The 23,279-nt window shown below is 45.1% G+C and overlaps 3 protein-coding genes across 8 annotated transcripts; 2 read left to right on the top strand and 1 right to left on the bottom strand.

Moving 5' to 3' along the window:
* Window positions 1–206: 206 nt before the first annotated feature.
* Window positions 207–2,579, bottom strand: LOC121542421 (transmembrane protein 244-like). Of its 4 annotated transcripts, none has more exons than XM_041851817.2 (6): window positions 2,476–2,579; window positions 1,892–2,025; window positions 1,582–1,661; window positions 1,185–1,310; window positions 737–781; window positions 207–597 (listed from the first exon to the last, which is right to left on the bottom strand). In XM_041851817.2, the coding sequence occupies exons 1-6, from the start codon at window positions 2,506–2,508 to the stop codon at window positions 503–505; spliced, it is 513 nt and encodes a 170-aa protein (XP_041707751.1). In that variant the 5' UTR covers window positions 2,509–2,579; the 3' UTR covers window positions 207–502. The 4 variants fall into 4 exon arrangements, with proteins under 4 accessions (XP_041707751.1, XP_041707752.1, XP_041707755.1 ...); XM_041851818.2 differs by having other exon boundaries at window positions 1,940–2,025; XM_041851820.1 differs by having other exon boundaries at window positions 503–593.
* Window positions 2,580–3,342: 763 nt separating this feature from the next.
* LOC121543235 (lethal(3)malignant brain tumor-like protein 4) lies at window positions 3,343–13,854 on the top strand. Of its 3 annotated transcripts, none has more exons than XM_041852986.2 (21): window positions 3,343–3,410; window positions 6,248–6,383; window positions 6,468–6,645; window positions 6,869–7,100; window positions 7,244–7,370; window positions 7,474–7,525; window positions 7,960–8,054; window positions 8,150–8,254; window positions 8,375–8,510; window positions 8,885–8,976; window positions 9,100–9,328; window positions 9,419–9,504; window positions 9,728–9,838; window positions 9,911–10,028; window positions 10,349–10,448; window positions 10,593–10,790; window positions 10,919–11,029; window positions 12,657–12,721; window positions 12,836–12,999; window positions 13,194–13,256; window positions 13,449–13,854. In XM_041852986.2, exons 1-21 carry the CDS (start codon window positions 3,358–3,360, stop codon window positions 13,575–13,577), a joined length of 2,580 nt encoding a protein of 859 aa, XP_041708920.1. In that variant the 5' UTR covers window positions 3,343–3,357; the 3' UTR covers window positions 13,578–13,854. The 3 variants fall into 3 exon arrangements, with proteins under 3 accessions (XP_041708920.1, XP_041708919.1, XP_041708921.1); XM_041852985.2 differs by having other exon boundaries at window positions 12,654–12,721; XM_041852987.2 differs by having other exon boundaries at window positions 3,351–3,410; window positions 6,253–6,383; window positions 12,654–12,721.
* A 2,817-nt stretch (window positions 13,855–16,671) lies between these two features.
* LOC121542420 lies at window positions 16,672–20,116 on the top strand. The gene is made up of 2 exons (XM_041851816.2): window positions 16,672–16,925; window positions 17,838–20,116. The coding sequence occupies exon 2, from the start codon at window positions 17,851–17,853 to the stop codon at window positions 18,736–18,738; it is 888 nt and encodes a 295-aa protein (XP_041707750.1). The 5' UTR covers window positions 16,672–16,925; window positions 17,838–17,850; the 3' UTR covers window positions 18,739–20,116.
* The last annotated feature ends 3,163 nt before the right edge of the window (window positions 20,117–23,279 follow it).

The following is a 23,279-nucleotide window of genomic DNA, read 5'->3' as shown; positions in this document are numbered from 1 at the left end:
TAGGGTTAGGGTTAGAATTAGGGTTAGGTTTAAGGGTTAGGGTTAAGGTAAGGGTTAGATTTATGGTTAGGGAAAATATAATTTTGAATGGGAATCACCTGTTTGGTCCCCACAAGGATGGTAAAACAGGTGTGTGTGTGTGTGTGTGTGTGTGTGTGTGTGTGTGTGTGTGTGTGTGTATGGAGCCAGTCCAGGTGTGTGAGGTTACAGCTGGTTTAATAGGTCTAAGATAATAAATGACATGATTAACATTCATACAGAACACAGATATTACATATAAGAGCGGTTTCCTGGACTCAAAAGCTTGCTCAGTGGAGAATCACTTGGCTTAATTGGTGTCTGGGAAACCGGTCCATAGAAATATAATACAGAAACAACAGAAACGAAGTGCAACAATCAAACAGGTAACCAAGGCAACAGGAACATTTGGTTTCCCTCCATTTCCACCTGACTCACAGCAAAGAACTCTGGTCTCTGTGTGTGTGTGTGTGTGTGTGTGTACTCAGTAGCTATTGAAGGTTGGGTAACTCTGGTCACTCTGGCAGGTGAAGTAAGCTATCAGCTGACCGTTGCAGATCATCAGAAACAACCCGCTGCCTTCAAACAAAACACACAACCACACACACACACACACACACAAAACCATTAATAAAGAAGAGACATAATCAATTACTAGTCTATAACTCCTCAGAAGGTTTCTGTGGGTGAGGTGAAGTGAGGGTGAGGTAGATCTTACCAAGGGCCAGCCACCACTGCCATACCAAGGGAAACTCCAGCATCACTGAAACACACACATTACAAACACACAGTACAAACACACATTACAAACACACATTACAAACACACATTACAAACAGGTAATATACCACACAGAACTAAGGTAAGTGAAGTGTACATCGTATTGCTTTAGAGCTAGACCTATCCAATCCAGTCCTTACACATGACGAAGGGGAATTAAAGAAGACCAAGGGATAGGGTCAATATATGTGCCTTGTTTTGGCCCCAACTGCTTCTCAACTCTAACCCCACTTCCCGTCCTGTGCTGATGTCATCAAAGCTGGCCCTGAGCACTCACCTCTGCCAGCGAGAGATTATTCTGAGTTAAGCCAGGGTGTGTGTGTGTGTGTGAGTGAGTGAGTTCAGGCATGTGTATGTATTTCTCTGTGTGTGTGTGTGTGCCTCACCCAGGCTGGTGAGCAGTACGTGCAGTAGTGTGACGGTGAGAGCGTAGTCCCAGACCCATCTCCTCACCACGGCAGCAAACAGCAGACCACTGCAGAAATAGGTCAACTCCATGGACAGCAGGTTCACTGGAACAACAGTATAAGTCATTAACCATTTGTAGAGGACATGCGCACGCGCAGACACCTTTAAAAAAAAACTTTTAGGCATTTAGCAGACGCTTTTATCCAGAGCGACTTACATGAGCAATTAGGGTTAAGTGCCTTGCTCAAATCGACCAATTTTTCACCTAGTCAGCTCAGGGATTCGAACCAGTGACCTTTTGGTTACTGGCATAATGCTCTTAACTGCTAGGCTACCTGCTGACACACAAACACTACCATACACATCTTCGCTCACCCAGGTATTTGGAGTTGGACTCCAAATTGGTTGGTTCAGTCTTAAAGTCAAAGGGAATAAGTCCATCGAAGTGATCCAACCTGAATGCAAACAGAAGAACAGCAGATAAAACAAACAAACACATAGGATATTAAAAAGGAGGAGCTAGGACAGAACCAGGGTGGTTGAAACTGACTGTCATTCCAATCAATGAAAACAGACCAATAGATGCTGTGGATTCCACGAATCTCTCCCCCTCTCTTCTGTCACCTGGCACCAGGTTTATAGAAGCCGCGTGAGGACGGCTCACCGTTCCAGCAAGGTCACTTACCCAATAACCACACGTGCACGCAGAGAGAGGAAAAGAAAAGTGTCGCACCTGAACGCGCCGAAACACACACTCCCAATCATGTAGTAGAGAGAGTAGAATATGACGATGCACAGCAGCAGGTGCACAAGCACGGTCTGAGGGAGAGAGATCGAGAGAAAGAGAGAGTAATATATCACATATCATAGACCTAGGCTATACTCAAATCAGCCACCCAGACACAGTAGCAAAGCCGTGACAGCACTGTCAACTGAACCGTGGATCATTTAGCAGGTGTAAAAGCTCCCATGGCAGAACTCCAACAGGCTCTGCAGGGGATGCGCACTGCGGGGGAGCAGCAAAGGACAGAAGACCTTCATTTGCACAGACTGAGTGATCATCATCTGTTGCATTTGCCATTCACGATAAATGAAATACCAGTCGCTGAATAGGAATGATAGGCTGATATCTTTTGCTTTATAGTCGCCAACAACGACAACTGATGATTTCGTATTTTATTATAACAGCGTCCATATCTGACCCACGGCTGCCCGGATGGCACGTAATCAGATTTTTCTGTGTCAAATCCGAGTAAACAGTCCTCTTACCCTCGTGTCGGCCACTTTATCCCTGAAGGCCATCTCATGGTTTGCATCTGTCGTTCTTCTGATGTTGAGAAAAATGTTTGTGACTGGGAAACTGAGATGTTACACTGTAATCCGTCAGAAAACAGCATTATACTGTCATCTAGCGGTAGCGACAGGAAACAGCAGGCTTATTTATAGGCGACACACTCCCATTGAAGGCCTGCATTTTATAATGCCAAATAGACTACAGTAGGCTCTCCAGTCCAACATTTCACTTGTAATAAGAACAGTAGGAATGTCTTATTAATTAACCCTTAAAATAGCAAAGTCAGAGAGCTTCTATTCCGGACGTCTGGTCTGATTGGGCATGGATAACAAACATGAAAAGGCATCATGTTTTACAATTTAAAACCGATAAGAGCTGATAGCCTATAGGCCTTGTTGGAATCAATACTACGGTCTAACTACTGTAGGTCTATTTGGCGTCTAGGCTTGACCGCTCTTACTTTTTAGCTGAATTACTGGTAGGAAGTGTGGCCACGTTCATAAAACAGCTAGAAGTTGGGTTTATGATTAGTCTACTGTCAAACTTTCTTTTAACATATGGGGCCAATATTGACTGGTGGTGACGTAAACAGTTATTGACGGCATACAGTGACATGACCACAATGGAAATCGCGCGCCACGCCAAACAGACGCTGCACGCCCCTGCGCTCCGATTTGATGCTCTCTGAGATTCTGAAAATACACGAGGGAGAAAGACTAGTCCCAAGGCATGAATACAATATTTAATAAACTATATGTCCACTCTAAGCGTCCGTCTTGCTGTACCTATCGACCATCAATAGTTGTGTGCTCAAGTTTACCGAGATCCAAAGTTGTCAGGCAGCGTTCATTGAGCGCATGCGTGTTGCATCCACTATCCAGCTCAAAATAAGAGTTAAAACAGAAACGAGGTGAGTTCCATAATTTTCAAACAATATAATCGCCGTTATACATTACATGTTGCAAATAACAACAGTAATCGGTAAAGCATCGTTCGTTTTATAGTTTGCACGGGTTCTTATTATTTGTACTGTGATTTAAAACCGTAAAGATAAATCGGAGAGTCAAGTTTCTATTGAAGAAATTAAAAGAAAGCAATTCTATAGTTTAGCCTTGAACAAATAACGCAGTGTATAGGCGGTTATTTATTTATTTATTCCAACTATTGTAGAAGTCCGTTCCTAAGCATTTTCTAACGTTCAAAACCTGGAAACTTATTTATTACTGGTTGTCCTTACTTCGCTACACCAAGCCACAATGCTAGTCCCAGTTCCTAGCCGTCTAGCTACCCGTTTGAATTGAATCGTAGTGACGCTTTGCTAGCCAGAAGCAGTTAGCAAGCTAGCTGGTAGCTAGCTGGCTGACATTCCGAGACAAGGGGAAAGTAAAGAAAATGGCCATGATGAGGGAAAACACTAACATATGAAATTGCAGGGTATATATTTGGTTTTATTTGACAGACAAGTCTCTGCATTATGTGTTTTAATAAATAACTTGAGTCATTTACATAGTTTTAACGTGTTGGTGGCCTCTTCCTATGCTCCGCCATTTTGTATAAGACGAATGCTAATCATGGGCGCACGAACACTTTATTTATGGTCGAATAAATTCGAGGTTTAAACTTGGGAACGTAAACTGACAGATGTCGAACAGCACACTTTATTGTTTACTTCCCATTCGTTTATTTCAGTCAAACAAATCATTTATTTGACCAAAATATAGTGTTGAACCAGCGTCGAGGCGAAAACGTTATATCGTGATCTTAGTTTGATTAAAACACACGTAAATTCGACCTTTCTGTGCAGAACACATTGTTTTCATTAAAACAATTGATTATTCTACCATCTCTGTTGTCCGCGTCAATGCAAACAACCGATTTAATAAGATACTGTTAAAACAAGGAAAAGCTGAACTTGTTCTTTTAACTTGTATTTGACACGTCTCTCACGGTGTTTGTCAATACTTGTGTTCTAGGCTAATCCATGCAGGAGTGCTTGTGCATTTATTATTTGATATTTAGTTTTCAAAAGTAAAATATTTACTGTTTTGCTTCATATAAGTGCATGGTGTATTCCACAACAGTCAACCTACAGTCGCCCTCTAGCGGCGATGGGATGCGGTTCTTTAGTACCGACTTGCACGCGTTGGTTGACTTCTCGCAGGTACCTGTACTTTTTGTGTCAGGGATATTCGAAGATTCTTCGAGTACACCTTTTCGGATAATGTAATTTGATTGATTGTTTTCATTAGCCAGTTAAACAAAATACATACACACACTACATTCATTTTCAAAACGTAACAGGGATAGCAAAATAAAGTCAGTGACTTATTTCCATTGTGGTCCCGAAAGTACATGGTGCAAAAACATTACATAGATACAGACGTATATATCTTATATCTAACTAAAACACGCAGATAGACAATTGTATCCATTTGACAGATTTTTCTCAATCTCAGTTTTACTCTGAGAACATACAGACAGGCCTAGTAGTCCCCTGTAGCTCAGTTGGTAGAGCATGGCGCTTGCAACACCAGGGTTGTGGGTTCGTTTCCCACGGGGGGCCAGTATGAAAATTTATGCACTCACTAACTGTAAGTCGCTCTGGATAAGAGCATCTGCTAAATTACTAAAATGTAAATGCCTAGTCTATCCCAGATCCTTGCATGAACAAACACCCCACACATCTTGTCTTAACATGAAAGACAGGCAGATATGTAAATAGCCATGTGGCAGTTTTTCCCCTTCCACTGCTGAAGCGGGCATGCTGTCTTAATTCAAATAAAATGTTATTTGTCACATGCATCCTAAACAACAGGTGTAAACTAACAGTGAAATGCTTACTTACGGGCCCTTTCCAACAATGCAGAGAGAAAAATAGAAAACATAATAACACAAGGAAAAAATACACAATGATTAACGATAACTTGGCTATATACACGGGGTACCAGGTAATTTGGATGTGACACCTGTATGGTTATTGATTGATTGGGTGTGTTTGAGTAGGAAGTCTAACTAAAAATTCAAACACGAAGCAGACTAAATTCTTTGGTTCTTTAAAAACCTGCTGTATGTAAAATATTGTGTTCTAGCTTGGAAAATAAATAAATGTGACTCTGGATGACAATGCTGTTTGTTTCCAACTATAGGGCTGCTTTCCTAAAGAAGTTAAAACTGCTTTGTGCTTTGTTTCCTTGCCACGATACTAACGAGTATCGTCCCGGCCCTAGTAATGGTTTTCCAAAAGAAAGGCTCAGATCAACATGGCAGTGTCAACATACCTGCTATTGTATATACAAGTTTTTCTTTATAAAAGTCGAAATAAACTTTTCTATACCCTCATCACACACTCACAAACTGAAAACATAACGTGTGCAATTAATTGGTTAGAGAGAGGTCTCAAATATCATAGTATCCCCTATAGCTTTAGAATCGCAGCAAAGTTGGTTTCTGTTTCAGTCACGTCTTTGGTCACGTTCACGTGGGTCAACTAAAAACATCCTAATGATTGGTTGACAGATAGTGCCTATAGTTCCTCCCACTAGCCAGACGATGGCCACATGGTGCAGTTGGTGAGAAGCAACAGCAGCGACTTGAATGCAACTTTGATCACATGGTTTTTGTCAAGTTCGTGCAGTCGACATGTAGGCACAAGTCAGACAATTTTTATCCCCATAATGCAACACATTTTGAAAGGCGGTGACCGCTCGAACACGTGACTGGCTGACTGATTTAATTGATTGATGTCAGTGCAGGAGGAGGAGAGCAGGGAGAGATGACTGACACCCCGCCCAGCGATGGCCCCTCCCAGGGGGCGGAGTTTGACATGATGGGCGCTCTGGACTGGCAGGACGGCATCGCCACACTGCCCGGAAGCGACATCAAGGTACGGTGTGTGTGAGTGAGTGAGTGAGTGTGTGTGTGTGTGTGGATACTACAGACAGGTGTGTGACTAACTGGTGTCTCTCAGTTCCGTATGACAGAGTTTGGAACTTTGGAGATCGTGACAGAGCCAGAGGTCAAAGAGGCAGGGCTAGCCCCCCAGAACCCCGCCCAGTCGCAAAGGCCCACCCCTCCACCAGAGGCCCAATCAGAGAGCAGCGCAGCCTCCTCTGCAGCCAAGGAAGTCCAGCCACCTGCACCTAAGGGTAATGTAAACATACGGTTACATAGGGGTTATAACATAGTTATGACTGTTTATAATACAGGTGTGTAGTATTTATATCAGAGCTATGAGTCTATGTCAGCACTGTGTATATTAGCATACTACATACTGGGTGCTCTGCAGATGGGGCCATAGAATCCATTACATTTCCCACATTCAACGTTGAATTCTACAAAGCTTCAATATTACTCTTCTCTTTCCCCCAGCTCAAGGCCCTGTGCTTCTGTCTCTAGAGGAGGGTCCCACTGTGGAGGAGCCCAGTGTGGAGGTGGGCCCCAGTGTCGAGGTAGGTCCCAGTGCGGAGGTGGGCTCCAGTGCAGAGGTGATCCCCAGGGTTGCGATGGCTAGCTGTAGGTCGTGTGGGGGTTCCGGACCACTGGAGAGTTTCCTCCAGGGCAAATACTGCAGCTCCATCTGTGTCCAGACCTCCAGTGGCAGGTAAAGACTCCCACTCTAAGGTGTTAGCTATTCTTACTGTACTGTATTTTAGAAAGCATATTGATAGTAGTAACAGTTAAGACCCGAAACAGTCATCACATGAGCATAGTTCACAGAATGACCTCTGTTCTGTGTGTGTTTAGGTCATCTCCCGGGGAGCAGAGGGAGAGAGAGGGGGTGGAGGGGGGACTGGGGAAAAGAGTGAGGAAAAAGAGGAAGATCTACATGGACTCTGGTGATGAAGAGGAAGACAACCAGGAGGAGGAAGAGGTGATGATAGAATATGTCACCAACGCTGGTCCTGGAAAGCAGAGTAATGTTGTGTGTGTGTGGCAGCTCTCCTGCTGATGTGTCACTGTCTCTCTCTCTACAGGACAAGGTCAAGGTTGTCAAAGGGAGGAGAGCTGCTAAGCTGGCCAAGCTAGGTATGTACTATTATTACATGAGGGGAGGGAGAGAATGGATAGATGAGAGGATGGATAGATGAGAGGATGGATAGATGAGAGGATGGATAAGATGAGAGGATGGATAGATGGATAGATAAGAGGATGGATAGATAAGAGGATGGATAGATGAGAGGATGGATAGATGAGAGGATGGAGGGATGGATAGATGAGCGGATGATAGATGAGAGGATGGATAGATGAGAGGATGGATAAATGGAGAGATCGATAGATGAAAGGATGGATAGATGGGAGGGATAGATAGATGAGAGAATGGATAGATGAGAGGATGGATTTGTTGTTCATGACAAGGGCTAGAAAGTTTGTCCAATCAGGTAGACCAGGGGTCATGAGTGCTGCAATCCTGCTGGTTTTCATGTCACTGATTGGTGACTGTTTCGTTGTCCCACCCCCAGTGACAGCCCCACCCAATAAGAAGCGACCCTGGAGCTGGCCCTCCTACCTGGAGGAGGAGAAGGCTATAGCTGCCCCCCTTAAACTGTTCAAGGAGGTGTGGCACATACACTTTATCATGCGCTCTCTCGCTGACACACACTCAAACAGTTGTACAGACGTGTCAAAGAGTGTTATCTGTGTGTCCCGCAGCACCAGTCGTTCCCTCAGAGCAGGAATGCCTTCAAAGTGGGGATGAAGTTAGAAGGACTGGACCCCTGTCACCCCTCTCTGTTCTGTGTGCTCAGTGTTGCTGAGGTATGTGTCTGTTTAACAGGTCAGACCAATAAAATATAGGGGGAAATCTGTTTTCTAACAACTAACCCTTTGCTTTCCCTCGTTTCTTTGCGTTCCTTCCTCTCTCTCTCTCTGTCTCAGGTCCAGGGTTATAGGATAAGACTTCATTTCGACGGCTATCCAGAATGCTATGACTTCTGGGTAAATGCTGACACCTGGGATGTGAAGCCCGCGGGCTGGTGTGAGAAGATGGGCCACAAGCTGCTGCTGCCCAAAGGTCCACACATACACACATACACATACACACCCGACACACATACACACCCGACACACATACACACACACACACCCCACACACACCTCACACACACATACACACACACACACACATACACACACCCACACACACCCCAGACACACATACACACACACCCGACACACATACACACCCGACACACATACACACCCGACACACATACACACACACACACCCCACACACACCTCACACACACATACACACACACACACACATACACACACCCACACACACCCCAGACACACATACACACACACCCGACACACATTGCATATTCTACCGACTGCACAATTGCTGCTGGACAAAACTTTAACCTTCAACCTTTTGTGTCTAGGTTGTAAGGATGGGGAGTTCAACTGGAACATGTATGTGAAGAACTGCAGAGGTCAGCTGGCCCCCAAACACCTCTTCAAGAGCCTCAACACGGTGAGCCTACCTGACAGCCTGTGTGGATCCATTAACCGTGTGTTTGTGTTGTGAATTAGTTGGTGACCTTAGGTCTGTTCAAGTAAGTTTGTACATGAACTATGTGGGTGTTTGTGGGTGTAGTCGGTGACTCCGTCAGGGTTCCGTGCGGGTATGAAGCTGGAGGCGGTGGATAAGAAGAACCCGTATCTGATCTGCGTAGCGTCCATCGCGGCTGCTGTTGACAACAGACTCCTCATACACTTTGACAACTGGGACGACACCTATGACTACTGGTGTGATGCCAGCAGTCCCTACATCCACCCTGTAGGCTACTGTGAGGAGGCTGAGCTAACCCTCACCACCCCTGCTGGTGAGACACACACACAAAACATATTTCAACGCTTTATTTGGATACACCATAAAACATTGTATAAGGGTGTGTTGTGGTTTCCCCTCTCAGAGTATAAGCACCCAAAGAGTTTTTCCTGGGATAAATACATGGAGGAGACTGGGACACAGGCAGTCCCTGCACGTGCCTTCAAACTGGTAAGACACACAAACACACATTCTCAAACACACATACAGTCAAACCTGTGACACATGCAAATTATATTGTTGGTGTTGATTGGGATGCCTGGGGGATTTTCACATGGAGTTCCCCTGGGCTCTGTGCTGGGTCGTCTGACGTTCTTTATTTATATCAGCTACAAATATGCAAATTAATCCATCTGTATCAATCATGATGTTAACTCTTGAATGTGTCCTGTAGCGTCCCTGCCATGGGTTCCAGGCTGGAATGAAGCTGGAAGCCGTCGATAAGAGGAACCCCATGCTCATCCGTGTAACAACCATCGCCGAGGTGGAGGACCACCGATTGAGGGTACGCTGTGTGTGAGAGTGCAGTATGATTATTGTGGAGTAGTGTGTGTGTAACCCTGTCTGTCTTTCTCAGATCCATTTTGATGGCTGGAGTGAGGAGTATGACTACTGGGTGGACGCTGACTGCCCAGACCTGCACCCTGTGGGCTGGTGTCAGAAGACTAGTCATCCCCTACAACACCCCCCCAATGGTGAGACACACACACACTTCCAAAAAATCGACATGGTCATGACTTTGCTAAAACCCACAAATATTTTCCAACCAGTCCCAAAGTGTAAGGTTTGCAAGAAGTGGCATGCAGAAAAAATATGTGTAGTTAAAATGATGCTGGTTCTACACAGCTGCTGTAGCTAGCTGTCTGTTTATGGGGACATAAACACTATTTAGTGTATGTCTGTGTGTGTGGTCAGGTCACTCTCTCTGATGTTTCTGTCTCTGTGTATATGTGTGTGTGTGTGTGTGTGTGTGTGTAGTACTAGCTAATAGTAGTAACTCTGCGGTGTGTTTCAGGCTCTACTGATATGCTGGTCCTCCCAGGGCAGGGCTGTCCTACCCCAGGATGCAATGGGGTTGGCCACATCCGAGGACCCCGTTACGGAACCCACTACACGTCAGTAACAGACACACACACACACACACACACAAACTGTCAAAATAGTTTTGTTATCAAAACACGTCATACAATGACTTGTGATCTGTGAGCAAGGTGATGTGTGTTCCTGTTCTGAACTAGTGTGTTTGTGTGTGTGTGTAGAGGGGTGAGCTGTCCGTACTCTGAGATGAACCTGAACAGGGAGGGCCAGGTACCAGACCGTCTGAGTGGAGAACGACCTATGACCCTGAGTGGGCCTCATCACCGTGGGCGACGGCCAGACCCTCCTTCACACACCCAGACAAACACCCCCACCACGCCAGAGCAGCCCGAGCCTGCAGACCACTCCCCTCATACCAGGTATGTGTGGAACATGTAACAGAAGGGGTTTGGAGAGCTCTGCTTCAGTGCCTTCTTTTGTTATCGTACTGCAAATCAAGTCTGGAGTTGTGGAGTTGTTTCTATGGCAACAGTTGTTTCTATGGTAGTGTTACTAGGGGGGCAACGGTTGTCGAGGGCGAACGATCCGGGTGCAGCAGTCAGAGTGAGCCACCAGGGGGCTCAACCGAGCCCAGCCACGACGGAGCCAAGGCCAAGAGGTAAGGCACACACTCCTCTCTCCTACCAAACTCTGAAATGCATGTTGGAGCAGAGTGTTTTTTGTTGGTTTACTAAGAGAGTACAGTGCCTTCACAAAGTATTCATACCCCTTGACTTATTCCACATTTTGTTGTGTTACAGCCTGAATTCAAAATTGATTAGATTTTCTCACCCATCTACCCACAATACCCCATAACGACAAAGTGAAAACATGATTTTAGAAATGTTTGCTAATTTATTGAAAATGAATGCAGAAATGTTGCATTTACATAAGTATTCACACCCCTGAGTCAATATTTTGTAGAAGCACCTTTGGCAGCGATTACAGTTTTGAGTCTTTCTGGGTCTCTGAGAGCTTTCCACACCTGGATTGTGCAACATTTGGCCATTATTCTTAGCAACATTTTTCAGGCTCTGTCAAATTGGTTCTTGATCATTGCTTGACAACCATTTTCAGGTCTTGCCATAGATTTTCAAGTAGATTTAAGTCAAAACTGTAACTCGGCCACTCAGGAACATTCACTATCTTCTTGGTAAGCAACTTCAGTGTAGATTTGGCCATGTGTTTTAGGTTATTGTCCTGCTGAAAGGTGAATTTGTCTCCCAGTGTCTGGTGGAAAGCAGACTGAGACAGGTTTTCCTCTAGGATTTTTGCCTGTGCTTAGCTCCATTACCTTTCTTTTTTATCCTGAAAAATTCCCCAGTCCTTAACGATTACAAGCATACCCATAACATGATGCAGCCACCACTATGCTTGAAATATGGAGAGTGGTACTCAGTAATGTGTTGTATTGGATTTGCCCCAAACATAACACTTTGTATTCAGGACATAAAGTTAATTGCTTTGCCACATTTTTTGCAGTACTACTTTAGTGCCATGTTGCAAACAGAATGCATGTTTTGGATTATTTTTGTATTATGTACAGGCTTCCTTCCTTCACTCTGTCAGTAAGGTTAGTATTGTGGAGTAACTACAATGTTGTTGATCCATCCTTCTCCTATCACAGCCATTAAACTCTGTAACTGTTTTAAAGTCACCATTGGCCTCATGGTGAAATCCCTAAGCGGTTTCCTTCCTCTCCGGCCACTGTGTTAGGAAGAATGCCAGTATCTTTGTAGTTACTGGATCTATTGATACACCACCCAAAGTGTAATTAATAACTTCACCATGCTCAAAGGGATATTCAATGTCTGCTTTTTTTTTTTTTACCCATCTACCAGTAGGTGCTCTTCTTTGCGAGGCATTGGAAAACCTCCCTGGATTTGTGGTTGAATCTGTGTGTGAAATTCACTGCTCGACTGAGGGACCTTACAGATAATTGTATGTGTGGGGTACAGAGATGAGGTAGTCATTCAAAAGTCATGTTAATCACAATTATTGCACACAGATTGAGTCCATCCAACTTATTTTTGTGACTTGTTAAGCACATTTTTACTCCTGAACTTATTGACTCAAGACATTTCAGACATTTTAACATAATTCCACTTTGACATTATGGGGTATTGTGTATAGGCCAGTGACCAAAAAAACCTCAATTTTTAATTCAGGCTGTAACACAACAAAATGTGGAAAAAGTTGAGGGGTGTGAATACTTTCCGAAGGCACTGTATGTTGTATTTCAGCAGGTCTGCTCCAGTCCCAAAGTATCTGAAGCTGCACTTCGTCAAGCAGGAGAGTGGAGATGGGAAAGGTAAAGGTTCTCCTCCCAGAAATAGAGAATGGGTGTAATGCTGTATGGTTAATATATTGTCTGTGCATGTCTATTGAAGATATGAACAGCTCAATTCTCCTCCCTCTCCCCCAGACCCCCTGTCTCTCCAGCAGGCACTCCATGAGTCAGTGTTCTCCCCAGGTGGCTCCTCCTCTCCCCCTCACAGGGTGGCTCTGTGCTGGGACAAACACTGCCAGCTGCTCCCTGAGGTCCTGGGCCTCACTGCTAAGAGAGTTTCAACCTGGACCGCTGACGAGGTCAGACACGCACACATGAGGACATAAGCAATACAAACATGTACAGGCACGCTGTACGCATACTATACAAACTCACATATTGTGCAAAACACATACATTACACATACAGCCAATACAATAGCTTTGTGTATCCTATTGCGTTTTTATTTATGTGTGTATGTGTGTGTGTTAATGTTTGTTTCCCTGTTGGTCAGGTGGCCAGTTTTGTCAAAGGGCTCCCGGGCTGCAAAGAGCACGCTGCCACCTTCAGGACAGAGGTAAGAACTACCACTTCAAACCCCAACTGTGTGAATCAGTTGGGGTTTGAGCACTCCTCTCATTTGCTGCTCCTGGTTGGTGTATCCTATGACAATGCAACCAAGTGAAATTAAATTCTGCCATTGACATTCAAACACTCACACACACGTTCTGTGTTGGAGCTTATTCTGTGTCTCTGTGTGTCGCTCCAGCAAATAGACGGAGAGGCCTTCCTGCTTCTCACCCAAGCAGACATAGTCAAGATCCTGTCAATCAAACTAGGCCCCGCCCTCAAGATATACAACGCCATACTCATGCTGAAGAATGCTGATGAGGAGTGAGACGCACCCTCACGCTTCACTTCCTCCCATACCCGACCGCTGTATCTCAATAGTCTAGAGAAGTTTCATCTCCTTTCCTTGCCTCCTCACCTTATCCCCTTTGATCTTCATCTGCACTGATCAGAGCCGTAGGATAGGTCAGAGCAACGTGATGGATGCCCACCAGGAATCTGCTTTCACCTATCCAGTTCTTGCACGTCAGTGTAGAGGAATAGAGAGGATACAGAGAGGATGTACCTGTGGTGTCTGTGGGAAGATCTTATTTGCATACTCCTCGCGTCCTCTCTCCTCGTCTCCTTCTCAAAACCCATTGGATGCGAAAGCCAGAGGTCCCGCCCCTCTGACCTTCTCCAATGGGTTTTCAGAAGGAGACGAGGAGAGAGGACGCGAGGAGTATGCAATTGAGATCTTATCTGTCAGACAGATGGCACAGACAACCCAAGAAAGTGTTTTATACTGTAACATAGCAACAATTATAATTTAAAGGGGCAATCCTGAGTTGAAACAATATTAAAGCGGAGAAATGTTACCACTCAAATTCATAGACAGAACCATCATCAAAATTATAGTTTTAACCATGTTTTGAGGCAACATTGAAGTAAAACAATCATTTATTTTGGGTTCTGATGGGATACGACTCTTGAACTAAGCTCATGAGGCATTTATAAGATATTCTTCAAGAATCAATGGGTATATATCATTAATTTATATGTCCAAAAATGTATATAGCAACTGCAGATTGCCCCTTTAACTTAAATGTTTGTTTTCTGAATGAATAAGAAATTAGCAGTGGGCATCTTAAAAGTATTGATATTGAATTTGATTTGAAGTTAGACTCAGCGAAATGATGTTGCCACGAGCAGCTCCACAGATATTGAGATGAGCGAGATGCAAGACTTCGCTCTCACCACAGTATCTGCGGAACAGGAGGTTGGTGGCACCTTAATTGAGGAAGACGGGCTCATTGTAATGGTGGAACGGAATAGTGGAATGGCATTGAACTCATCAAACACATTGTTTCCATGTGTTTGATACCATTGCGTTTACTCCATTACAGACATTATTATGAGCTGTCCTCCCATCAGCAGCCTCCTGTGATCTGCACATGTGCATGGGTTCGCTTCACGCTGTTCCCTGGCTACCGGGAACCAAAACAGCGGAGAAGTTGAGCCTCACACTTCAACGCTCTTAGTTGTTTGCGGAAATTGACCCACTATGCTGTTTACTTTCTGCATCTACGTCATACCGCTGAGTCTACCTTTTAATATTATTATTTTTTAATATCTGCTTTTATTTTAAATTGTGAGGAAATGGTGCTCAGCCCTGAGCAAATGGAACAAGAATAGTCGGTACATGTTTTTCCTTGAATACTTCTTGATTTATTTTTTTGTTGTGAAAGAAAAGCACCATGTAGTTCTACCTCTCTCCATCAGATGGATACATGTCTCTACAGGGCCAAGGCAGGAAGAGGTTGGCACGGCTCAAGGCTTGGGTGGAGGGAGAGGATTGATTTGTGTGTGTATGTATGTGTCAGTCAGATGTTTATTTAAAAGGAAAAATGTTACAGCATTGGAACTTTAAGGAAAGCTGGACTTCAGGACTATTTCAACTGAAGAGAGATGTTTTTCTGTGGACCTGCTTTAGAGCTAATGGTCAAACGATAATGAAGTTGGAATGTAAAAAAGGAAAGAAAAGAAAATCATCAATGTGTTCTGAGTGAATATTGTTTACTGTTTCATTTGGTCTGATTGATTTATTGTGTACGCAGTGTAAATAGTGTATTATAGCTCTGGGGTCGTGACACACCCTGTATCCCAATAAGAAGTGGTTCTTTGGAAGCTTATGCAAATCAATACCAATCTTTTCCAAGAAATTAAAAATGTATTTTTTTTAATTGAATTGAGGAATTAATCATTTAAAGATTTTTTGTCAATGTCATCCTTGCGATACCTTGGAAGTGTGTTGCAATGAGCTTAAATGTGTTTATCATCAATATTGTTTATATTCGAAACCGGTATTTATGTATTTTAATTTAAGGGGAATTGATAAGTGCTGTTGACTTGTGAGATGGTGTCAGTTGTGAAGGTGCATGTTTGCTGGAGTGTGTGTGTGAGTGGAATGGAATAAATGAAATACAGTCTTTGGTGTTGTATATTATTCTAATGTGCACACTGCCTGAGGGCTTGGTTATTCACTCTTCTGATCTGTTAACAACACTGATCTGTGGTCAGGTAGCTTAGTGGGTAAGAGCGTTGTGCCAGTAACCGAAAGGTCGCTGGTTCTAATCCCCGAGCCGATTAGGTGAAAAATCTGTCGATGTGCCCTTAAGCAAGGCACTTAACCCTAATTGCTCATGTAAGTCGCTCTGGATAAGAGCGTCTGCTAAATGACTAAAATGTAAATGTGTCTGTATCCTGTTACTGCCTCAGATTCACAGGAACTGACGCCACACCTAAGCACACACCTGTCCCGTCCGCACACACACCTGGTTATGTCATAAACCTTTCTCCATCCAGCCCCACACCCATTCTATTTATCAATCCCTCTTCTCTCCTCCCTTCTTCACCCTGAAGCCCCCCCCAAAGTATTCTGCTGTTCTAACTAATAATAACTACTAGGATCACTGTGGGACTGGCCCAAACCAGCCAAAGATTCCCACGACCCCTCAGCCACACAACCAGACACAGCATATCTTACTAACACACACATGTTTGTTTAACTATCCTTGTGGGGACCAAACAATTGATTCCCATTCAAAACCCTATTTTCCCTAACCTTAACCCCCTAGACCTATTCCCTAATTCTAACTGCAACCCCTAAACCTAAAATAGCCTTTTTCCTTGTGGGGTCCAGCAAAATGTCCCTAGTTGGATAGTACAAGGATAGTAAAACCAAAAACACACACACCGAGCTTTATACTCTGACTTAGTGCTTCTGAAACATCAAACTGTATTCCAAAAAGCAAAGTGTGCGCATAGTATAGAGTCAAGTCAAAATGCAACTGAAACATTTAGGCCTATTTACTCATCGGGAATTTATGAGGACCAAGATCCCGCATGCGCCGTTGTAGCCTATTCGCCGCTTAAAACCAAGGCTGGATAGATGTTAATATGCAGCCTGGTCGAGGGGTGAAACTCCGGGAAAACATTTAAAGAGGGTGCTGAAGAGTCAACATTGATCATATGAATGTAGGGACAAAAGAAATAAAGGTCATCATGTTGAGAAAATAGTTTTAGATATGTCAGCAACAGGAGCGACGAAGAAATGTCCACGACGGAGCAACAGCCAAATCGAGACAAGTAACCATTATCGGAATGTTATCGAAAATCAGAGCGCAGCATATGAAAAGCAAGTGTTACTTTTTCATTTTTGTTTGTATTTTGTCAATAGTGTTGACTTACTTTTAACATTATTCAGACATCCCTAATGTCAAAAAGGATTTAGTGTCAGATACCCATTAATACAAAGATTACCGTTACTTTGTATCGGGAATCGGACAACGCAACTCTGCTCCCTCGAGAAAAGTTGTCGAGGGTCTGCTACAATGTTGCACAAGGTCGAACCTTCGGTGAACGTTTTTGACTGATGTTAATGCCATCATTAATATAATTGTATGTAAAATCTACAATTTCTGAACTTCTTTACTAAATGTCTTGTTTTTTTGCATTAATGTTCCCTGTTGAAGTGACGGAATGAGTGAATGTTATTTTCAAGGAAAGACCCAAATCAGACGAAATGACTTTATGTGAAATCTAATAGAAGCCACATCTGGGACTGGGTCAATTGACTGTTACCTCTGGGACCATATATTATCCATTTAGCTCAGAATTGGACGCCATTGATATGTTTGTCTTGACAGTGCGTTATTTTAGTATTTCCTTAGGCTATTGTGGAATATTTAGTTCGAGTTTAAATGTGACGGCTACAGTGAACGGGCTTGTGTATAGGGTAGTCTAGAGTGGAGTTTAGAAGGAGGCATGAGAGACTCACATACAGCATCTCATTAACTCCTGGGGTTCTTATCACCTCTGTCATTTCCTGTTGTTTACAAAGTGAACTCTCAACAATCCCTCTCTCTCCACCCCACCCTTTCCCCCGTCTTTTTTCTCTCCCTCTGATTGAACCCCTTTCTCTTCCCCATTACTTCTCCTGTCCTCGTCCTCTCTCTTTCTCCTGTCCTTGTCCTCTCTCTTTCTCTCTCTCCTGTCCTTGTCCTCTCTCTCTCTCTCTCCTGTCCTTGTCCTCGCTCTGTCTATCCAGTCTGTGGTAGAGGATGACAGTAGCGGGGTCCACTGGAGCGGTCAACGCTGTCTGCACCCAAGACTCCTCCCACTCACCTGAAACAACCTGCCTACAAACCACATGGCCCCGCCCACTCTGCTTCCCACAGCGACAGAAGGATGAGCTCAAAGTCAGACTCCGCCTCCGCTCCCCTCCTGGGGCGTGGCTGCTAGCGGGCGTTGTCGTGGTGATGGTGGGAATGTTTGTGGCCGTGGCCGGGTATGCAAGCTCCACCCCTAACCCTGTGGGTGGGCGAGGCAGCTCCCACAGCGAGCGAATGAAACTGCTCGGCCCTGTCGTGATGGGCGTCGGCCTGTTCATCTTCATCTGTGCCGGAACCCTGCTGTACGAGAACCGGGACCGCGAGAACCGAGAGCGTGAGAACCTTGAGAACCGTGAGGAGCAGGGGAAACGCAAACGGAAGAAAACAAGGGAACGGCGCCGGGAGAACCGTGATTATGAGGATGTGGAACAGGGGAACCAGAGAGAACCCTCAGACAGACACTCCCCTCTCCCTGAGGAGTGCCTGCCCCCCCTGCCTCCCAGAGTGCCTAGACAGGAGGGGTCAGAGTTGAATGTTCTCTCTGTGGGGGAGCTGAGCTCACTGCTGCCAGGGGAGGGACAGAGAGAGGGACAGGGGGGTGAAGAAAGAGTCAGAGAGGTGGGGGGGAAGGAGGGGTCAACCCTGCTGACCACAGTCCTGCACCACCAGGACCCCCCCTCCTCCTGTCCCTCCCCCGCTCCCTCCTCTGTGTACTCTGACTCCTGTAACTCCAGTGAGATCAACTATAACGTGCAGACAGGCTCCCCTATCTACTCTATTCACGAACTCGGAGACATTACTGTACTCACTCACATCTGTACACGGTTTTCTAAATAAATGCACCACATATTTCTCCATCTCTCTCTGTGGTGTCTACAGCCTGTAGATGCAGTGGAGTGTGTTGGCCATCTCTCTCTACCCCTCTAGGACAGGCAGGGCCAGGGGGAGACAGGGCTAGGTGACGTCAGCTTGTTGTTGTATAGTAAAGTCTCTCTCAGGGTGGTTTGACCGTATTTGGGCTTGGAGAGGATTCCAATGCAGACAGTGACAGTGGTGCCATCCTGAATGATGCACACACACACACACACACACACGCACACATACATGCACGCACGCACACGCACACATACATGTACGCACACACACTAAATACGACCAGACATTCCGCTATGAAACAGGCTACTTTGGAGAACTTTGATTCATGCTGTTGTTTTAACTGTAACTCAAAGTTGTATCTAATATTAGTGACTGTTTGTCACGGCTCTTCTCCTTTAGGGTTTCTGTTTACACACACCCAAACTTGGCTCAGGAGCTGGACAGAAATCATAGCAATGAAAATAAAGTGAATGCCTTCTCACAGTTGGCTGTCCACATGCTTACTCTAATCTTTACTTGAGATAGAGATGTTACTACCCACTGGGCAAAAACTGGTTGAGTCCACGTTGTTCCACGTCATTTCAGCAAAACATTTGCAAAAAGTCATCAACGTAAGGAAATTGCGTCCTTTTCCCACCCAACTTTTAACCTAAATACAATGTCATGGTGAATTTGTTTTGTTGATTTCACGTTGAATTCACGTTAGCTGACAACTCAACCAAATGTGCCCAGTTGGTAGTCTTTGTTTGCAGAACATGTATGAAGTATATCTTTACAGCATGTATGCAACAAACCTTTTGTTTTTACAGTACCCAAAACCATTAGGATGTTAGACTGTGGGTTTGATTGAATAGAGCCCACAGATGCAGTAAAAGGGGGAGGAGGAGGAGGAGGGAGAGGGAGGGTGATTTTAATTGTCCTGAGTGTTCTCCTCCAGTCTCTAATTATGCTGTGGAACAGACTGAGAGTTTTTTATTGGTGTTTCAGGACTGCAGAGTATTTCCTCTGTTGTTCAGACACATGCTGTGATAATGCCATCGAGATTAGTGATGAACGCCAAGACTGCCTTGCCCTGCACGGCCAGACACATCTACACCTCACACAGGCACAACACACACACACACAACCGCATGCATGCTTTCACGCATGGTAAACCTCACACGTCTCTTTCTGTTTTTGAACCCATTAACCCTAGTTCACCACAAGTGACATTACCTGGGATAAACCATTACTTGGTTTCTGGCTTCTGACTATACTAATACTGGGAGGTATGTGTTTTTGTGAGTTTAGTAATGCAGCGGCTGAGTTATGTGTTCAGTCAGTGTTTGATTGCTGGGCTGTAATCCTGAACATTAAATTCACATGTAATCCCTGCCTGACCCTAACCCTTACTCTCACAATGCTCCACCTATGGCCTTCCATAACACACACACACACACACACATGCACACACAAACGGGCGCACACGCACACACCCTCTCTGTCCCACACAGAGATTTCTGCTCTTGCTGTTGCCTAGGTTTGTTTAACTGTCTCAGTCTGTCTTTGTGTTACACAATCCCACATACAGGACAGTTGTTTTAGTCTCCCTCTAATGTCAGTCATACATAGAGTTTATTAGAGTTTATGCAGGATCTGTACTGTAACCCCCCCTGCTTTGCAGATACATGTCCGCCTGGTGGGATTGGGAGCACTGTCTCTAAGCTGCTTAACTCCTCCTCGCTGAGTCAGACACGTGTGTTACCGAGGGGGGAGACCCTACTGGGGTTACAGGACCAGAGGGCTGAATCCTAACCTGAGATCTGCACATGCAAATCACAACTTTGTGCAAATCTCCCATTGATCAGTAGATAGTCAGGATCTCAAGTTAGTGTTTCAATCTGGCACAGCAACAACTCCTGGGACACCTGTGACCCACCCAACAACACCTGGGACACCTGTGACCCACACAACAACACCTGCTGTGAGTCTATCTTCACATAAAGTAGGATTTCAATAGCGCCATGTGGTAGAACATTCAGTCAAGTACAGATTACTAATGGACATCTAACCCCCAACGTTGATTTAGGACATCTCATTATTCCCTTTGAGGTGTTTAAATATGTTCATTAAATAATGAAGTATAATAGGCTTTTTTCCAGTGCCCTGTGAGATAACCTAATACTCTCTATCTGTTCTATCCTTTGTAGCTTTAAATCCATATTTTTGGCTTTTCGTTGTGTATTTTTGTAAGTATAGGGCTCATCTGTAAAATAGGCCTTGGTCTCAGCATGACTCCCTGTCAAAATATAGTTGAAATCAAATAAAAAAGTATTTAGAGCCCACATAAAGAGCATTTCTAAGCATCCAACAGCTGTTTCCCAAAATACATTCTCTCTGATGATGCTAATGTGTTAGTTTAATATGGGGGGAAGTACAGATATTTTCATGAGCTAGTGAATAGTAGTAACTACTCAAAATCCAGCCCAGACTAGTTACAGACAGTTCTTTGTCTGAGCCGATTGGTTAATTAAATGTCTTAGCTTTACAATAACACAGTAGTGTAAAGTACTTAAGTAAAAATATGTCACGTTCGTTTAAGGACGGGTCAGACCAAGGCGCAGCGTGAAAGGCATACATGTTTATTTACTGATAAACACCACAACAAAACAACAAACCAACGAAACGTGAAGTCCTAAGGCTAAACACAATACAAGCCTCTAACACGGAACAAGATCCCACAGCTAATGATTGCAACCAGACAACTTAAGTATGATCCCCAATCAGAGACAACGAGCGACAGCTGCCTCTGATTGGGAATCACACCCGGCCAAACATAGAAATACAATAACTAGAATGTGAACATAGAAATAATGACATAGATCTCCACACCCTGACTCAACATACAAGAGTCCCATAAGTCAGGGTGTGACAGTACCCCCCCCCAAAGGTGCGGACTCCGACCGCACAAACCTGACATAACAGGGTAGGGTCCGGGTGGGCATTCCGCCTCGGAGGCGGATCCGGCTCCGGGCGTGACGACCACATTCTCTCAGCCTCCCCGTTGCGCCCCTGGTCTGGTCTGGACCTCGGTGCGCTGCTTCCCCTCTCCTTCCTCCCACGATGCACCAAGCCCTGTCTGGGCCCTGGTGTGGGAGACCCCGAACCTGGAGAGGGGCTGACGTCTGGGTCTAGACTGGAGCCGCTGACCGGAGCTGGACTGGGCACCGGTGAAGCGGACTACTCTGGCTCCGGAGTGGAGCTGCTGACCGGAGCTGGACTGTGCACCGGTGGAGCGGACTGCTCTGGTTCCGGAGTGGAGCTGCTGCTGACCGGAGCTGGACTCGACCCCGGTGGAACGGACTGCTCTGGCTCCGGAATGGAGCCGCTGACCGGAGCTGGACTGGGCACCGGTGGAGCGGACTGCTCTGGCTCCGGAGTGGAGCAACCGACCGGAGCTGGATCAGGCACTGGTGGAGTGGACTGCTCTGGCTCCGGAGTGGAGCAGCTGACCGGTGCCGGACCAGGCACCGGTGGAACGGGCACGGGCCGTGCCGGACTGGACACACGCACCACTGGTCTGGTGCGAGGAGCAGGCACGGGCCGGACCGGACTAGGAACACGCACCACTGGTCTGGTGCGAGGAGCAGGAACGGGCCAGGCCGGACTGGCAACACTCACCACTAGCTTGGTGCGGGGAGCAGGCACGGGCCGTACCGGACTGGGAACACGCACCACTGGCCTGGTTTTTATTTTTTATTTTATTTCACCTTTATTTAACCAGGTAAGCCAGTTGAGAACAAGTTCTCATTTACAACTGCGACCTGGCCAAGATAAAGCAAAGCAGTGCGATAAAAACAACACAGAGTTACATATGGGGTAAAAAACATAAAGTCAAAAATACAACAGAAAATATATATACAGTGTGTGCAAATGTAGCAAGTTATGGAGGTAAGGCAATAAATAGGCTATAGTGCAAAATAATTACAATAGTATTAACACTGGAATGCTAGATGTGCAAGAGATTATGTGCAAATAGAGATACTGGGGTGCAAAAGAGCAAAATAAATAACATTTACATTTACGTCATTTAGCAGACGCTCTTATCCAGAGCGACTTACAAATTGGTGCATTCACCCTATAGCCAGTGGTATAACCACTTTACAATATGTGTTTTTATATTTATATTTTATTTATTTTTGTTTGTTTTTTTTTGGGAGGGGGGGTAGAAGGATTACTTTATCCTATCCCAGGTATTCCTTAAAGAGGTGGGGTTTCAAATGTCTCCGGAAGGTGGTGAGTGACTCCGCTGTCCTGGCGTCGTGAGGGAGCTTGTTCCACCATTGGGGTGCCAGAGCAGCGAACAGTTTTGACTGGGCTGAGCGGGAACTATGCTTCCGCAGAGGAAGGGGAGCCAGCAGGCCAGAGGTGGATGAACGCAATGCCCTCGTTTGGGTGTAGGGACTGATCAGAGCCTGAAGGTACAGAGGTGCCGATCCCCTCACAGCTCCATAGGCAAGCAC

Source organism: Coregonus clupeaformis, chromosome 17 (genome assembly GCF_020615455.1).
Source record: "Coregonus clupeaformis isolate EN_2021a chromosome 17, ASM2061545v1, whole genome shotgun sequence".
NCBI lineage: Eukaryota > Metazoa > Chordata > Actinopteri > Salmoniformes > Salmonidae > Coregonus > Coregonus clupeaformis.
The sequence above is the reverse complement of the archived record's forward strand: the minus strand, read 5'-3'. Positions and strand labels throughout refer to the sequence as shown.

What these genes read in the sequence shown, in the direction of transcription:
- LOC121542421 (XM_041851817.2), bottom strand. Translation starts at nt 2,508, where the DNA reads ATGGCCTTCAGGGATAAAGTGGCCGACACGAGG. An exon ending in CGTGCACGTGTGGTTATTGG is followed by an intron (nt 1,662 to 1,891) that starts GTAAGTGACCTT and finishes GTTTGCATTCAG; the next exon opens with GTTGGATCACTTCGATGGAC. An exon ending in CGTACTGCTCACCAGCCTGG is followed by an intron (nt 782 to 1,184) that starts GTGAGGCACACA and finishes TGTGTGTTTCAG; the next exon opens with TGATGCTGGAGTTTCCCTTG.
- LOC121543235 (XM_041852985.2), top strand. Translation starts at nt 3,358, where the DNA reads ATGCGTGTTGCATCCACTATCCAGCTCAAAATAAGAGTTAAAACAGAA. An exon ending in CAAGCTGCTGCTGCCCAAAG is followed by an intron (nt 8,511 to 8,884) that starts GTCCACACATAC and finishes TTTTGTGTCTAG; the next exon opens with GTTGTAAGGATGGGGAGTTC. An exon ending in GACGGAGCCAAGGCCAAGAG is followed by an intron (nt 11,030 to 12,653) that starts GTAAGGCACACA and finishes GTTGTATTTCAG; the next exon opens with CAGGTCTGCTCCAGTCCCAA.
- LOC121542420 (XM_041851816.2), top strand. Translation starts at nt 17,851, where the DNA reads ATGACAGTAGCGGGGTCCACTGGAGCGGTCAACGCTGTCTGCACCCAA.